The sequence below is a fragment of the Saccopteryx leptura genome, chromosome 2, assembly GCF_036850995.1.
Source record: "Saccopteryx leptura isolate mSacLep1 chromosome 2, mSacLep1_pri_phased_curated, whole genome shotgun sequence".
Lineage (NCBI taxonomy): Eukaryota > Metazoa > Chordata > Mammalia > Chiroptera > Emballonuridae > Saccopteryx > Saccopteryx leptura.
Window position 1 is genome coordinate 66118508 of NC_089504.1, and position 18314 is coordinate 66136821.

General features: G+C 34.8%; 2 protein-coding genes and 1 pseudogene across 3 annotated transcripts in view; 2 read left to right on the forward strand and 1 right to left on the reverse strand.

Moving 5' to 3' along the window:
- UHRF2 (ubiquitin like with PHD and ring finger domains 2) overlaps positions 1-18314 on the forward strand; it is a 95849-nt gene that overhangs the window by 72724 nt on the left and 4811 nt on the right. For both annotated transcript variants that reach the window (XM_066368128.1, XM_066368127.1), the window contains exons 7-14: positions 470-593; positions 905-1012; positions 3350-3454; positions 8525-8631; positions 12418-12580; positions 13250-13390; positions 15592-15691; positions 16018-16175. In XM_066368128.1, coding sequence (XP_066224225.1) covers positions 470-593; positions 905-1012; positions 3350-3454; positions 8525-8631; positions 12418-12580; positions 13250-13390; positions 15592-15691; positions 16018-16175 — 1006 coding nt within the window. The remainder of the gene's footprint in view (positions 1-469; positions 594-904; positions 1013-3349; positions 3455-8524; positions 8632-12417; positions 12581-13249; positions 13391-15591; positions 15692-16017; positions 16176-18314) is intronic.
- The window catches only part of GLDC (glycine decarboxylase), a 140369-nt gene continuing 126276 nt past the window's right edge, over positions 4222-18314 (reverse strand). Inside the window, exon 26 of the transcript XR_010749216.1 lies at positions 4222-4234. The gene's annotated coding sequence lies outside the window, so the exon portion shown is untranslated. The remainder of the gene's footprint in view (positions 4235-18314) is intronic.
- LOC136396277 (U2 spliceosomal RNA) lies at positions 7882-8002 on the forward strand (annotated as a pseudogene).

Genomic DNA, 18314 nt, shown 5'->3' on the forward strand with positions numbered 1-18314 from the left:
TTTAAGTTTTCTAAAAGAGTGACTTTTTTTGTTTTTTTGACCAGCCTATGTAAATAGTTTGAAAATTTTAATACTCAAGTGCCAGCTGAATCTCTATATTATAATATACCCTAATTATAACCTCTTAAAACTTTTTCTACCGCCTGACCTGTGGTGGCGCAGTGGGTTAAAGCGTTGACCTGGAACACTGAGGTTGCTGGTTTGAAACCTTGGGCTTGCCCAGGTCAAGGCACATATGGGAGTTGATGCTTCCTGCTCCTCCCCCTTCTCTCTCTCTCTCTCTCTCTCTCTCTCTCTCTCTCTCTCTCACACACACACACACACACACACACACACACACACTCCTCTCTCTCTAAAAATCAATAAATATAAAAAAAAAAACAAAAAAACCCTTGTTCTACCATGGAAAGGCTGTTATTCTGTTACTGACTTTAATGTGGTATTATCAAAATTCTTTTTTCTTTTAAAGGTATTGTCCTTCCTGTAAAACTGATTCCAGTGAAGTTGTAAAGGCTGGTGAAAGACTTAAGATGAGTAAAAAGAAAGCAAAGATGCCGTCAGCTAGCACTGAAAGCCGGAGAGACTGGGGCAGGGTAAAGAAAAAAAGTCTACTTTTCTTCCTAAGTTAAATATTTATAACTATAATGCAAGTTATAATGTTTTAATAATAATAGTAATGCTATAAATGGTACTTTAAGTATCAGAAGTATTAATAAATAATTATGTTTTATGATATTGTTAATTTCTAATTGTTATAATTGTTAACTGAATTTAAGAATAGAAATTGTTATATTGTTAATCGTATAAATAGTTGGGTTTCTGTTCCATTCACACTTGATGGGATTTAAGGACTTAAGGATTTAACATAACTGATTTCTCAAACAGCTTGTTTTGTGACTTATAGGGAATGGCCTGTGTTGGTCGCACTAGAGAATGTACTATTGTTCCTTCTAATCATTATGGACCTATCCCCGGGATTCCTGTTGGATCAACTTGGAGATTTAGAGTTCAGGTATTTTTTAAATTGGCTTAGTTGAAAGGGTAATACTGGGTATAGTTCAAATTGTTGCCAATATAAATGTCTGTTGATTATAAATGGACTAGTCTAGGTAGTATCACATGGTATTCAGTTGTTAGAATACAAAATTTTCTGTTAGGATGGTTAGGCTTAACAGAGGAACATACAAAGTTGTGTGTGCTCATCTATTGTCATTGAAGTCCAGCTAAACTCACTTTAGGTGTTTTCTTTGGAGCTTATCCAGATAATATCAGGATAAAATTATTTCTCTTTTCCCCTCGAGGAAGGCTCTTTTGTATTTATTTTTTCTTTCTTCTTTAGAAAGGTAATTTTATCCTTATGGAAAACAATACAGGCAAAAAAATCTTAGAACAGTTTCCAATTAGAGGATTTTGAACTTTAGAGTAGAGGGATAACATTTTAAAATTAAAAGTGTAATACATATACACAGGTTGAAAACTTAAATACTAGTATATGGCATATTTTAAAAACCCACCCTTTTTTTGTCCCCATTTTCTGTTCATCAGAGACAACCACTTTACCATTTTAGTTGTTTTCTGGATTTACCTCATAATTTCTAAATATGTTTTTATGGCTTTTTTCTTCATATATTAGCTTTATTAACTTCCTTCTATAGAAGGTGAATATTTAGTTTAACACACTCTGTCCTCCCATCCTTACGATGATTAAAATAACTTTGAATTAGTATTCAAAATTTATATTATTATGACTTTGGATCTATAAATACAGTAAAAACACTAAAAATAAGTATAATAAAATGTAAATACAGTAAAAAATACACTGTGCATTTTTAATTGTCTTGAGTTTTGTTTTGTTTTGTTGTATTCCTGTTACTAATTCATTCTCAAACTCTGAAAGCCCCATTAATACACAGTCTGAGGTGATTTTGAGGTTGTTGGCCTGAGCATCTAGAAGGATGGATTTGCCATTCAGGAAGTGAGGAAGAATCAGAACAGGTTTTTTGTTGTGTTTTTTTCAGGGTCAGTGAGGTTGGGAATCAAGTGGTCTTATCTTCTGAAGTATCTGGTGTTTTTCCAAGGACTAAATTTAGGTTCTGTTGCCCTTACCAGCCTCTCACGGGCTTCTAATGTGCCTCTTTCCCTAGCCCACTGTTCAGGCTTGGATTTTCACTTTGTTGTTCTCTCCTGAGAACAATTGTATGTTAAGCAGCTGAATTATAAACCTCTTTCAGGGAGTCTGAAGTACATAAAGGAGGGACACTTGTTTCAGTGAGCTAGATATAAAGGTATATGGGAAAATAGTTGGCTATTGAAGTAATAGAATAGCATGAGTAAACTGAGAGAATGGGTAGCGTGTTTGGGTAACAATGAGTAGTTTTGGTTCAAACATAGAAACTTCATGAAGAAGAAAGTGGAAATAAAGAGATAGGAGCCTGATTGAGAGAGGATAGTGTATAATACTTAACTTGGGTTCCATAGACTATCAGACCATTTAATATATTTTAAGCAGTTGAAATTAAAACAGATTTCCTCCTAAAAGTAACATTCTGTTTGTGGTGGGTAGAATGGGTTTGAAAGAACAAAACTGGAAGCAGTGAAATAGGGTCTAGTTTAAGCATTAATGACTCAAACTAATGTTAGAGCTGTAACAGGAGAAAAAGATGGATTTGGGAGATTGAATCAGCAGTATTTTGACCAAATAAATAGGTTTGAACAATAAAGGCAAAGAATGAGACTAAAATGACCCTTGCCTTTCTGACATGGCTCGGGAACCAGTGCCGTAATCAAAGATGAGAAAAAAGAAGGGAAGAGGTCTGGAGCACTAATAGTCAATTCTTGTTTACCCGAATTGAGTTGTTATTAGCAGTAAACATAAAATGATTACTTAATATTTATTTTGAACCTCAGAATTCTGCCTGACCTCTGGTGGCACAATAGGTAAAACGTCAACCTGGAATGCTGAGATCGCTGTTTTGAAACCCCAAGCTGGCCCAGTCAAGGCACACAAGAAGCAGCTACTACAAATTGATATTTCCCACTCTTCCCCCCCACTCCCTGTTCTCTTTCTTTTTCTCTTCTCTAAAATTAGTAAATCTTTGGGTTTTTTTAGGAAAAAAAAGAAAGAAAAAGAAACTCAGAATTCTAAGCCTGAGTACTTTTAAGAGTCATCAGCTTAGTTCCGAAGGGATATATAATTGGGGAGAAGTAAAGTCAGTGAGCAAAAGGTAGAACTGGGTGACATGCAGTTCTTAGTTGGAGGCTCTTAAGGTCCATTGGTATATGTGAAAGCATTTTGTAAATGTAACAACTACTTGTTCAAAGGTGTTTTGAGACTATATTTATTTTATAGGTGAGCGAAGCAGGTGTACATAGGCCCCATGTTGGTGGAATTCATGGTCGAAGTAATGATGGGGCTTATTCTCTTGTCCTGGCTGGTGGATTTGCAGATGAAGTAGTAAGTCATGCTACAACTTTGTACTTTAGAACCTGTTTTCATCATTCAGTAAAATACAGAAGTTTTGTCTAGGATATATCAGGTCCTATCTCCTTTTTAGTGTAATGTTTATATTGAAGTGGTCAGTCTTTACAAGTTACAAGGTAAATCAATTGGCAATATTTAATTTGTGTATGTATTTTATATGTATATGTATATATGTTAACTGATTATTGCAATGAACATACATTCTCTATAGAGTTCATTTTTTAAATTAAACTTATGCTTTTGGGATAATTATAGATTGACGTGTAGTATTAGAAATAAATAGTACAAAGATCTGTGTGCCCTTTACTCATTTTCCCTCAGTGGCACATTTTACAAAGTTATATAACAGTATCACAGCCCAACATTGATGTGATACATTCAGGTCACTGAACATTGTTTTCCTTACCACAAGGATCCCTCGTTGCCCTTTTATAGCCCCTTCTTAACTCCTGACTTTCTCTAATCTATTCATTTCTAAAATTTTATCACTTCAATAATCTTTACAAGTGGAATTATATAGTATATAAACTTTGGAAATGGGCTTTTTTTGCTCAGCATAATTCTCAAATTATGGCATGTATCAATAGTTCATTTCTTTCTATTGCTGAATAGTAGTCCATGATCTAGGTATAGTTTAACCATTCACCAACCTCTAGGAGAATATCTGGACTATTTTCTATTTTATACAGGTTTTGTTTGTTTGTTTGTGTCATCGTCCCCCCCCCCCCCCCCCACACACACACACACACAAGTCTCTAATTCTCTGGGATGTTGTATGGTAGAAGGTGTGCATATTTTGAAACTATATCTTGAAGCATTTTTCAAAAATACAAAAGGATGTTATATAGCTTATTAAAATCACCACTTAGGATTTTTTAAAAAGCTCTGTAAGAAAACAAACCAACTAAAATGGAGTCTCTTTAACCCTTGTTTTAAGCAACCAGTTACTTCTTTGATCTGAGCTCTACCGTTTGTTTATGAGACCGTGGCAAAATTATTTAATTTCACTAAACCTCAGTTTCCCCATGTGTATAATAGAAAAAGTAATATTATAATTTTATATCAGAAAATTACTAATTTTAAATGAGGTAATTTATGTAGTGCTGGGTATATAACAAGGATTCAGATAGTTTTATAGTCTGGATCAGAAGTTTATCTTAAATATACGGAACATATAAACATGTAATTGTAAATCTAAAAACGAGTACCAAGTTGAAGTAAGATGGGTGTTATTCTCTTTTTTCCATCTTTTGAGTATAGTTACTAGTCAGACATTAAACATTTGTGGAGAAAAATGCTGATTAGGTGTTATAACCTGTACATTCTAAGTCTGTTAAATAATGTAAAGAGTATTTTAGAACTAAATCACTTAGGCTTAGATTCCCAACTAGGATGTATTTGAAGAGTATTTTGTGAGCATTTTCAATCTTTTGATCTTTTATTGTAAGCAAATTATATCTACAGAAATAAGTAGAGAAAGCCTGAATAAACCTTTCTCATTCAAGAAAAAAATTTGTTCTGAACCCTTTAATTTGATGAAACATTCATGGAGCCAATGCTTTTTGTTCTGTTTAGATGAATGGACATGGAACTATTGAGTACCTGTTGATAAAGTAGTTAACATTTTAGTGTAATAACATGAAAATTAATCAAAAGCTAACTTAGTGCCTTGCATTTGGTGACCTTGTTTGAGAAATGAGGACCAGCAGAGATGGTCTGCCTCTTAGAGTTGTCCTGAGAAGTCATTTACTCAGTGATCAGGGACAGTTGCTAGAAGCTGTTTGGGTTTGTGCCCTTGTTCCATCTCCTACTAACTGTGTAACCTTAGGAAGTTACTGGACTCCTCTACCTCACCTATAAAGTAGGACTTATAGGACCTACCTTGTAGGGTTGATTGAGGGTTGAATGAATTAAGCATATGTAAAATGCTTAGCCTAACCTTCACACAGAGTAGTAGTGGTAGTACCCAGTTTTGTGGGCATAGAAGACGTATTATGAGAGAAAAATGGCAAAAATTGAAACTACATTTTAGATAGTCTTGAATTAAGGAGGCATTAACCCTTTGAGTAGTATGAACTCATGTACGTCCTCGTGCCTCCTGACCATCCAGAGTACGATCATACAAAAATTTTTATTTTAAAAATGTGTAAGGCAACATTAAAAAAAGGCTAATGTATGTTCTTATTGTTTTTCATAAATTGGTTATCAAACAAACATTTTAAGTTGATAAAACTGTAACTGGAACTAATTTCATTTTTTGAAAAATAAACTCACTCCTGGGGGTCAGTGAGAGTGGAAAAAACTCACTACTCAAAGGGTTAAATGTGTCTGGGAAAAGTTTAATGATATTAATTGTACTTTAGGATATTTATCTAACAGTCTTTTTTTGGTGAGAAGATAGAGATGAAGGTATTTTGCTTGCTTGATAAGAGTGATGGCAGGAATGGAAGTACCCAGTTTGTAGTGTTAGGCAGCTGCTTCATAGCCTGGGAGAAGAGTGTAGAGATTGGGAAATCAGGCCCTGGCCGGTTGGCTCAGTGGTAGAGCGTCGGCCTGGCGTGCAGGAGTCCCAGGTTGGATTCCCGGCCAGGGCACACAGGAGAAGTGCCCATCTGCTTCTCCACCCCTCCCCCTCTCCTTCCTCTCTGTCTCTCTCTTCCCCTCCTGCAGCCAAGGCTCCACTGGAGCAAAAAGTTTGCCCGGGCGCTGAGGATGGTTCTGTGGCCTCTGCCTCAGGCACTAGAATGGCTCTGATTGTGGCAGAGCGATGCCCCAGAGGGGCAGAGCATCGCCCCCTGGTGGGCATGCCGGGTGGATCCCGGTTGGGCGCATGCGGGAGTCTGTCTGACTGCCTCCCCGTTTCCAGCTTCGGAAAAATACAAAAAAAAAAAAAAGAGATTGGGAAATCATGGGAAATTGAGTCACTCTGGGCAGCACTATATCCCCTGTGTAGAGGATGGCTTTTTTATGTGAAATTTTCTCAGGCAACAATTTTGTTTAAGCCACTGCCTCATAATAGTAGTACAACAAACTGGTCAGTTTCATGGGGGAAATGGTCTAAAATAATATTGACTGAGTTCTGACAGTCTGTCAATGCCCCCCCCTCAGTAAAAATTCAAAGTTTTTGTTGGTATAAAAATTAAGGTATGGCCTGACCAGGCAGTGGCCCTGTGGATAGAGCATTGACCTGGGATGCTAAGGACCCAGGTTCAAAACCCTGAGGTTGCCAGTTTGAGGGCAGGCTCACCAGCTTCAGTGCGGGGTCACCGGCTCAAGCGTGGGAACACAGACATGACCCCATGGTCACTGGCTTGAGTCCAAGTTTGCTGGCTTGAGCACAGGATCACTGGCTCAGCTGGAGCTCCCCGGTCAAGGCACATATGAGAAGCAATCAATGAACAACTAAAGTGCTGCAACTATCAGTTGATGCTTCTCTCTCTCCCTCCCTGTCTGTCCCTGTGTCTTTCTCTCACACATGTGCTTAAATAAAAATAAATAAAATAAAGATTAAAGTATAGATGAGTTAACAGATTTTTAAGTATTTTTATTACTTCATTATTAGCTGCTTAAAGAATAATCAGAAGTGTTTTTGTTCGTCTGTTTTAAATACTGTTTAATTTAGGTTGCCCCTCTTATGCTGTCCTAGTTCCCACTACTTTCTTTTTTTATAGTACTACCACATTTATAACTTTAAAAGTTGGCAGGGTTATGAATATGAGCATTGTGAGGCCAATCCAGATATCATTTGGAAAACTTTCTGATCCATTTAAGAAGTTCTCCGGGCTGTTCTAGATGTACTTATTTACTAGAATTTCTTCAAATGGAGGATACACTAAAGATGAAATTTCTTAATGCTTTAACCTTTAAAATATAGACCTTAATACTAGACCAACAAAAGGTGAATTCAATATTTTTGGACACTTTTAAAACCATGAAATTTTAGTTATGTAACTTTTAAACCAAAGGAAAAACAATATGCAAAATACTTTACCTTTATAACAAGACTGCAGAAGAAAAAATTCATTATCTTAAGTTCAGTCAACTAATTAAATAATGTTGAAGAAGAATTAATTTATATACTGATACTTGCCTCAATTTTGATTACTTAGGTAGAGAATTAATATCAATATAAATGTATAGCTACTACAGAAATATTTATACAGCTACTTCATGTACCATCTACTTTTTTTGGCATTTTTTTTCATATTTGGTAAATACTTTATACAATTTAGTGATAGGTAATTCACTTGAATGTAATTTGATTGAACTTATAGAGTGTGAAATCCGGGGAATTTACCATCCTCTTAAGATTTTAAAGTTGAAATTTAGCAGCAAACTTGGATGTGATGTAGATTCCTGTCAGGAAATCAGTTATAGAGGTTTATTAAAATGGTACTCCTACCGCTTCTTGGCCTTTTGGCTAAGATCAAATGTAGTATCTGTTATTATCAGTAAAATGGTACTCCATCAAGAACCTGGAAGCTAATATTGATACATTTATTTTAATAATACTGAACTAAATGAAACAATATTTCCAGCCCATAAGAGCTAATTTTGTAACATTCTGTATATTATTTTACATATATATGCATATATATGTGCATATATATGTATGTATATGTATATAGCATGAGAATAGTTTGGAGGTGTATAATTTTAAAATGAAATCTTTTGATCAAGTAATATAACTTGAAGGTATACTATATATAAAATTACATTTGGCCTGACCTGTGGTGGCACAGTGGATAATTTACCTGGAACACTGAGGTCACCGTTTCAAAACCCTGGCCTTGCCTGATCAGGACACATATGAGAAGCAATTACTATGAGTTGATGCTTCCTGCTCCTCCCTGAATCCTATTCTCTTTCTTCTCTCTCTTAAAAAAAAAAAAATTGCATGTGAATTGGGCTTTATTTTGGTAGATATCTTGAGAAAAATGTCAGTTTACAACATCCTAACTAAATGTTCATACTCTGAAACAAAAATTAATGGAATTATACTTGGATTTAGGTGTCTTAATGATGAAAAATCTTCTTCTGCAGGACCGAGGGGATGAATTCACATACACTGGGAGTGGTGGTAAAAATCTTGCTGGTAATAAAAGAATTGGTGCACCATCGGCTGATCAAACATTAACAAACATGAACAGGTACTCTTTATTGTTAGAGTTTGTTAAGACTATTTAGAATATGGACTTTGTATAAATGTTTGATCATAGGACTGTAATTTATAACTTAGACTATAGAGGAGAATCTTAAATTGAAAATTAAAGATCTAAAATTAAAACCTTTTACCTGATTATACAATATTTTGCAAGCATCCTAGCTTATTTCTTTGAATTATTATTTTTAAAATGATGTAATTCCCAGTCTTAATAGGTATGCTTTGCATTTTAAAACATATTGAATCCTTTGAAAGAAAGGAACCTATATAATTTAAGTGAAATTGAGGACAAGGTGGCTTATCTACTACCACAGGTCAAAGTTATGTTCTACTCAACACAGATTTCTTTTTTAAAGTGACAAAGTTCTTTTTAGAAGAGACATGAATGTGGAACAGGGTTATGTTCAGGAACCACATTTATGCACACAAGTGACACAACAAATAACTTAATCAGAACTACACTCAAGGTGTTTTTTAGGTTTTATAATAAGATTCTTTAAATATTATGAGAGAATGTTTAGTGACAGAGTGACCTTTTTTTAACTAAATGCTTATATAAGGCATTACAAAAGAGCCACCTTGTGTTGACCTTGACTCTATAGAAGTATTAATGACATTACATTTTCCATGGGAATAGAAAATTTAATAACTTTAAATTTTCCTTTGTAAATGCATGCTAATATCAATAATAAGTAACCCAAACCATCAGATAGCAATGACTACATTATAATTTATCATACTGATAATTTTGTAATTTCATAAAGTTTAAAATTTTTTGGCATTCTATTAATAAAGGTATTTTGTGGGTTATTGCATAAAATTGAGTATTTTCAACTTTCTTGAGTCTTAATCACTCAGTTTTAAGTAGTATGCCCATAATTTCTGATTACTGTGTGAAGTAAAGAATATACCAGTATGATTTCAAGATTTTATTGCATACCAGGTTATATAGAATGTTTTCATGTCTTTCTTCTATATTATTTCTGACAATAGGATTATTTTCTGAACCAGCAGAGGAGACAGGTCAGATTTGCTGGTGCAAACGTTCCTGAGGCAGGACTCAGTCACTAGTCTTTTTCTAGCAAGATAGCTGCTCTTTAGGAGGAATGATCTTAAAAGAATTTAGAAATATTTTATTTTTTTGTCCATGAAAATGTATCTTGAATTTGCAAAAGGCTTTTCCAGGTTGTCAGATCTGAAAATTATATTTTTCCCTTTAATAATAATAGATTATTTTTTTTTAATGAAACTTCTTTCATAACTACCTGAGCTTGAAATGTACACAGTAGATTCTTTTCAAGCTTTTGAAGAATCTAACAAATAAACCCTGTTTATCATGTTATAATGTCATTATAAAATAATTGACAAGTAGTAAAAATGTTTTAAAGGAAGGTAGTGACAGTGAAATATTAACTCAAAACACTTCAGGATTGATATCAGTGGTGGGATTCAGCCGGTTGGCATTGGTTGGGCAGAACTGATACCTAATTTTTTGTTGAGTTTGGCAAACTGGTTGTTAAAATGGCACTTGTAATTAGGGTTCTCTCTAAGGTGGGCGCCTGGGCAGCTGCCCAGTGTGGAAATCACAAATTTACATTTCTCCTATTTAACATTCATCTGCACAACAGCGTATATTCTAAGCGCCCATAGTAATATTCATTCCGTCCATAGGGGGAAATAATTGCAAGTGAGGATGCCAATCATGAAGTAACACGGAAATATCTTAAATAACAGTTTTATTTTTCGTCAGGTATTATTTAATATTTTTTCAATAACATTTTAAAACTCTTATAATCTAGTTTTGTATACCTCTTTTATTGTTCTTATTTAAGTATTAAATGCATGAAATAATGAACTACTTTTCAGTATATCTTTTTTTATACTTAAAACAGTCATTAGTACAGATAACCGGTTGTTAAATTATTTGAATCCCACCACTGGTTGATATATCATAGAGACTAACATCTATTCAGTTAATTTATACATTAAGCTCTGAGTGTGCCTTGTGACTGATTGATTGTAAAGACCTCTTGGGCAAAGGTGCCTACATGTTTCATAAATGTGAAAACTGAAGTGGAAGTCCCTTAGTTCTGACCTGTAGTACGCTCTTGCCTGACTAGTATATATGGTCCAATTTATTTTTCTTCTCTGCTAAGAGGTAGTTTGATACCCGCTTTTTACTTTTGAGAAATTTGTTCCTATTTCTTCTCAGTTCTTCCACTTTATGAAACTGAAAAGGGCAGCAAGGTAACCTGGATATCCTTGATCCAGGGTAGTTAGAGCAACCAACTGAGCTGCAGATAGAGTAATGGAAGAGCCTTGCTATTTTTGCTGTTTTGGCTAGTTTCATCCTCTTGGACACAACATACTTGAAGAGCCGAAATACTTATGTGTAACTAGAAGTGAGTTAATGCCAGTTAGTGGTGGCAGTCATTGTGACCAAGCACCAAAAAATTCTAGTCATTGACATGAAGATAGTATTTATCCTTATTCTAGCTCTTTAAGAAGACAAAGTATGTATTGAGAAGCTATTCCATAAATAAAATGCAATACTGGCGCTAGAGTTGATGTCTGTACTTTCTTTCACCTCCCTGAGTTTTAATGCATCTTTCTTTTGAGATAAAAAAGACAGCTTGGTAAGGTCTTAAAGTTCATTTACTTTAACAATATAATTATGATCAAATTTTTTTTTAATTTTTGATCAAGATATTTTAGTAGATTATTAGTCATTAGGTCTTAAGGCCTATTTTTTGAGCCTATATTAAAGAGAACTATACCTTGAACAGGTATTTGTATCGAATCTGATTTCATCAGATTTTGTGTGTATGTGTGCATGTGTGTGTATTTTTTACCTTACATGTTCTCAGTGGGTTTTTTTAACCTAAGTTAGGAGTAGGTGACTTAGAGGGAAAAGAATTAATTTTAAGTAAATTCTACTTTGGGGTTTTTTTTTGTGGGGGAGGAGGGTGTTTGGCAAGACTAAGTTCTCCCAAGAAAGGTCTTCTAACATCTTATAAGCTTAAGAAATAATTACTAGTAAGTGAGTACACATACTAAGAAAGCTTCAGCTAAATCAGGTGCTACTCTCAGCTCAGTGTTCCTCCTTGTTCATGTGTCATCAGTGAAATGCAGTGATCTTGTGTAGCTAGAAATCTTTATTGTCATGATTTAGCACACACATTTGAATGCTTCAGTTTTATTTAAACTTATCTTTTGCTGGAGGTCTTTAAAGGATATTCTCAATATTGAACTTGTTCTTAATATCTCTAAACTTTAAGGATTCTCTGTTATCTTAAACGTGGACAGTGGACCTAGAGAGTCATTTGTACCTTGCTGAAAAATTTGTTTTTCTGGATTTCTTTCTACATTATTCCAGCAATTTACCTCACTCCCTTATCTAAAATAACTATTGCAACAATCACTTGCTTTAGTTTTCCAACTTTTTCCCTTCCCTCAACAAACGTTATTTAAAGAAAATTCCATGTATTTCTAGTTGTTTTCTATTATACGTGGCACAGATGTTATTACTTTCAGAAGAACCCTACAGGCTATCTGAGAACCAATCCCCTGGCTTGGGGGTGACATCAGAAAACTGATTTGTCTTCTCTGCTGGTGGGGGAATGCATAATCCTATTATCTGGAATAATATGGAAAGAATCATAGAATCTTAATCTATCAGGTAAGGCATAATTCACCTTTTAATTGAGCTAATGATGCGATTATATAATTGAAGAAAGATTACTTGGTATAAAGACTTTGTCTTATTTTTTAGGGCATTGGCCCTAAACTGTGATGCTCCATTGGATGATAAAATTGGAGCAGAATCTCGGAATTGGAGAGCTGGTAAGCCAGTCAGAGTGATACGCAGTTTTAAAGGGAGGAAGATCAGCAAATATGCTCCTGAAGAAGGCAACAGATATGATGGCATTTATAAGGTGCTCTATCTGGCATGACCTCTTGTTAGTCATTCTTCCTGGGCTTTCAGGACAGGGTTACCACAGGGAACTTCTTGACTGTGGGTGGGTCAAGGAAACTGTAGATCATCTTAGTTGGTATTTCTGCTTTTTCTGGAAATATAACATATACAAAGTGAGCTCTTAACTTTGATATTTTCTAATTTCAAGTCCATAAGGGCAGAGCTATATTTTGGGTTAAGCTTTTTATAACTGTGTTCTCTATGATAAAATCATTTAAAAAAAAATTAAATAACTTGGCCATAGTTGATCTTGATTCTTACATATCTTTCAGTATGATTTTAAATGTAATAGATTTTCAAGCAGAGTACATTATGATTTTTAAAATATGTTGTATTCTTTGTTAAAAAACAGGCTATGCCATTTCTATTTACTGTTATGCAAAATTCCATTAATAAGGATAATGTTAGTATTTCAAATGTATAGCAATCTATACTTATATGGGAACTACTATAATAGGAAATAAGGTCAAAATAATATTTTGGTGAATAATCAATGTATTTACTATTACAGCAATTAACAAGTACCTTTTGAAGTTGCATTTAGTTTTGGCAAGTTGAAACCAATAATATGTTGACATATAAGTTTAAACTTTAAATCTCAAACTAGTACTGAAATATTATGATTTAGGTGGTGAAATACTGGCCAGAGATTTCATCAAGCCATGGATTCTTGGTTTGGCGCTATCTTTTAAGAAGAGATGATGTAGAGCCTGCTCCTTGGACCTCAGAAGGAATAGAACGGTCAAGGAGATTATGCCTACGTTTACAGGTTAGATTATATTTCTAGGCTACTTGTATATTCATAAAAACCTCTACTATCAACATACCTCAACACTGGATATAACCCACAGCAGTTGATCAGAGGATGGTAAGGGGTAAGAATGAGATCATGCCAAGTATACAGAAGGAAAAGCAGTAAAAGAGTAGCATTCTAGGTGTCAGACTGCCCTCACACCAAGAATTATGCTTGGGAAAAGTTGGGCTAGTCAGTGAAAAGTAAAGTATTTCCAATTTAATATGAAAATGACTTGAAGTATGAGGGAAAGGAATACATAAAATTTAGGTATAGAAGACCTTGAGAAGAGAAGTTTATCCTAGATGGTATAGGGGGTGTGTCTCTGGTAGGGGAAGGGGGGAGGTGGCTTATAAGAGTGGTCTATTTCCTACCCTTCTCACTTTTCCCCACCCCTTTTCTCTCTTCCCCCTCAAAGCTGCTTCCCTGTCCTGTCACCACCTTTAGTGTTGTGCCTTTTTTTTCTCTTTGCCCATGCATAGCTGTTAACCCATAAAAGACTGTTGGTTTTGTGTGCATAGTGGATGGTATGGCTACATTCCTCCTCCACTGCCTATACACCCTAGACTTTATCCCTGACACTGACTTCAGAGCATGGTTTTAGTTCATTCTTCATCATTTCCCATTGTTGTGCTTTCCGTAAAGACTACCAGCTTTGTCATTTTCCCTGGCTCTGCCCATACTGCATGTGTAGGGGCTGAACTATGGGCAAGTGTCTGACCACCCAGGCAGGTGAGTGTGTGTCTTCTAGTGCAAGTCTGTTTCTGTTTTTGTTTTCTTTTTAAATTTGTAGAATTGATTGTTTAAATGAGACCCATCAGCTGCTAAAATAACTGCCAAAATACAGGTGACCCTTGAACAACACAGGGATTCTAGGGGCATCAATCCTTCCGTGCACAATTGAAAAGCAATGCATAACTCTTGATTCCACAAAAACTTAAATACTAGTAAACTATTGACTGGAAGCCTTACGATAACATCAACAGACTACTGACACATATTTTGTATGTTATATGTATTATATACTATATTCTTATAATAACATAAACTAGAGAAAAGACATGTTATTAAGGAAAGTCTAAAGAAGAAAAAATACATTTACTGTACTATCCTGTACTTATTGATACTGTAAGTTTACATCATCTGTTTATAAGATTAATCTTCTGTCAGTACCTATATCAATACTGTCTTATAGATGCAAAACACTAGATATAATATATGTATTACTAACAATAAACATAAAAAATATAAAAAAGAAATATATATTTATTTATAGGTATAATGGCTCATGAATTGAAATCTCTAAAAAATTTTCCAATATATATATATATATTTATTGAAAAGAATTCACATATAAGTAGACCCACACAGAACTGATCTATGTTTTTTAAAAGACATTTTCAGATCCATTGCTCATCAAAGAATATTCTAGGTAGGTTAGACATGAAACTGTGAACGGAAGCATGTAACTCCATCTACTATGATGAGATAATGTATCATTGATGAGGACTGAAACATACTGAGCTTTAAACATGAGTGTTATCACAAACCATGTCCCTCAAAAAGGGTAGCCAGTAAAATACAAGGATAATAGGTGGAATTTATTTCTTTGGCTGATAAAGAATTCAGTAATTTAGTGGTGTTAGGTCTCAAAAACTTTTATTCCCTCCCCAACCCACCCCTATTTTGAGAAATCAGAAATTTGGCCCTTAATGTTTTGGTGGGGGGTTTTTGTTTTGTTTTTTAGATTGGCTCCACAATTTAGTGTAATCCCATCTATGTGAGTACCATCTATTTGCTCTGCAGTTGATCTTTGCTTATTTTCATATCAAAATCCTACTTTCCTTTCTTCCTCAAAATTTTCAAGCCACCTTGTCACAACTCCCGTAAACTTATCTTTCTGTTTTAGACCTGAAACTAAGATCAGTGTATTCTAAAATGGAATTTCTTAACCAAAACTACATGGTTTTACACTGAATTTTGGATTTTAATAGTTTTCTGTCCTTTGAATTTTGTTTCTTTAAGTCTCTGTTTATATAAAGTGTCCTTTTTATAAAGTCATTCAGTTAGGGGAAGCATAGACTCTTCTCCCTCCCCTTTTTAAATTTCTCACCAGGATCTTGAACTCCCCTTCTCTGTGAAGCTTAAGTCTACATTATACTTTTCCCCCCCATCAGTATCCAGTAGGTTACCCTTCAGATAAGGAAGGGAAGAAGACTAAAGGACAGTCAAAGAAGCAAGCCAGTGGAGCCTCAAAGAGGCCAACTCCGGATGATGGTAGGTAATGATTACAGAAAAGAAATCCTAATAACGTAGTTTCTAATAAAGAGAAATAGTAAGAGAATAAATTGAGAAACTCGTAAGAGAATAAAGACAAAATTAAGGGGTTAGTTTTTTGGGGTTTTTTTTGGTGTGTGGGGATACTTTTATTGTATTTTAGTAGTGTGAGAACCAAAACAGCAGCAAATATAGTGTCCAAAACTCCAGGGGAAGTTGGTTAGGTTATCTTAATGCTAAATATTACTGGTGTCAGTTATCTCTTTTGTTTCATTGTTCTGCTTAGAATCACTTACAAGTTCTGATATATTTTTAAATAAATCTAGATGATTGTCCAAGTGCCTCCAAAGTGTTCAAAGCATCAGATTCAGCAGAAGCGGTTGAGGCTTACCAACTAACCTCTCAGCAACAACATCTAATCAGGGAAGATCATCAAAACCAGAAGCTATGGGATGAAGTGCTTGCACATCTTGTGGAAGGACCAGTATGTAAAGATTTATTTTTTGTTACAATAACATGGCTTTAATTTATTTTTAAGTATAGTTGACATAGAATATTATTAGTGTCAAGTGTCCAACAGAGTGGTTAGACATTTATATACCTATAGAAGTGGTCACCACGATAAGTCTAATAACCATCTGTCGCCATACATAGTCGTCATAAGATTTTATAAATAATTACATCTGATATTAACAAATGATGGGAAATAATTTCCCTATGAATTACCATTTTTACAAGCCACTCAAAATTTGAGCTTTAATTTTTTCATCCAGTGTCTTCAGCTTTCAGAAACAATCTGAAGCAATACATAAATGCTTTTAAATCTATTTTAGACCTCTTAGATATTGGTTTTTTACCTCTTTGTGTCAAACTTAATAATTTATATTGAGGAACTGTTCATGGGAAGGATTTTCAGTTGTGGGACATACTCAACTTAATCTAAAACTCATCAGGAAAGTTTTTCAGTTCGGAGTTACCTGATAGCATAAGGCTTAAGCAGTTCAGCACAATTTTAATGCCTGTGTGTTCAACCCAGGGGTAAATAAACCAGTATTGATCTATTTAAGTACTTAATATGTTTTGGATCTTTTTTTAACTTTTGGTAATTATAAAATTTTAAAGTAAAAAAGAATTACAGTTGAATGATGTGTGGATTTTGTAGTAAGACATGTTTTGCAGACAAAGCTTTCTTATTGGATCCCCAAAGCATAGTGTTCAAATTTGATTTGTCTATTCATTCCTTGCTTACTCACTTGCTTTTATTGTCTTGAATTTTTCTTATAAATTCAAATCTTCTATTTTACTAGATGGTAACCCCTTGAAATATTAAACCCTTGTCATGTGTAATATAGTTACTTTCTAGGGTTCCCCCCCCCGCTCCAAAGTAGTGTGATGTGAAGCTATCATTTGTGACCTCTAGTATCCTCTCTTGAAATTCCATCTTGTTATCTTTTAGTAATTTCTTCTTTCCAGTGTTCCTTTTATTTCTGCATTAGCCAGAACATCTCATGTGTCTAAAATGAGGTTACTGAATATCTATATGTGCTTTCTATCTGTTTTTCAAGGGAACTCTCATAGAGTTTTTGTGTTGCTTTTTGTTTCAAAATTAGTCATCATTATTAAAGAAGAATCTTCTTGATATAATTGTTAAACTTTTAGGAATGAGTATGGTTTATCAAATACCCTTTGGATTTATGGTGCAGTTATTTCCTTTGCCTAAAAATGTACTATGTTGGGTTATTCTTGGTAGAATGAGGCTTATATGCTTTGAAGACAAAAGTAAAGTGATTTAGCTCTGTGAGAAGTGTTACTTGATTCTTAGGCAAGAAACTCAGGCATAAGGAGAGTCTAACTCTGACAGGTCAGACTCATTTTCACTTAGAGTAAGATACAGCAAGCAGGTGTTGATTATGGTCTAATTAGTCTCTGATTGGAGAGGATACAGCTGGTTAGTGAAAACTCAGGTGAGTTCTATCTGTGGGTGGGCAGGGGACAAAATAGCACATATTGGGGGAAGGGAGCCACCTGAGTGCACATGGAAGTTTTTTTGCATATTTGTTATCTCAGTTGGACATGTGTATTGGGCTTCAATGTGAGGCTTTTAATGTGCATATATTGGTGTCAATAGAAAATTTCTCAAAGTAGTTAAAGCCTGTGAAACTTGGCAGGGATATACAAATTTAGTATACTTTCCAACCTCTTTTTTCAATGTAACTTCTTTTTGAAATTAAATTATCAACTGACAGTTCTCAAACAAAAAAAGACCCACCACAAGAGACCTCCCCCCCCCCCCCCCAAACCCTGCCTGCCTGTGGCAGGATCTTACAGGCATGGGTAGGATGATTGTGATATAGCTTTTAATGACATTTTATACTATTGATTGCCCTGGGCATGTTTCATGCCCAGTCTCTTCAAATAAGCCAGGAATACATTTATTAAGTTAGAAAAATCAAGTGTGGCCCCATGGTGACTTTTAAATAAATGTGCATACGTATAATATATGCATTCATATCCAAACACCTTCCTAAGTCCCTACATGATCTGTCATTCCTACCGACCTCTACAGTCTCCTCTTGCTACTCTCTTGGGCCCCACTAGCTTTGGCTACAGTGATCTCTGTTAT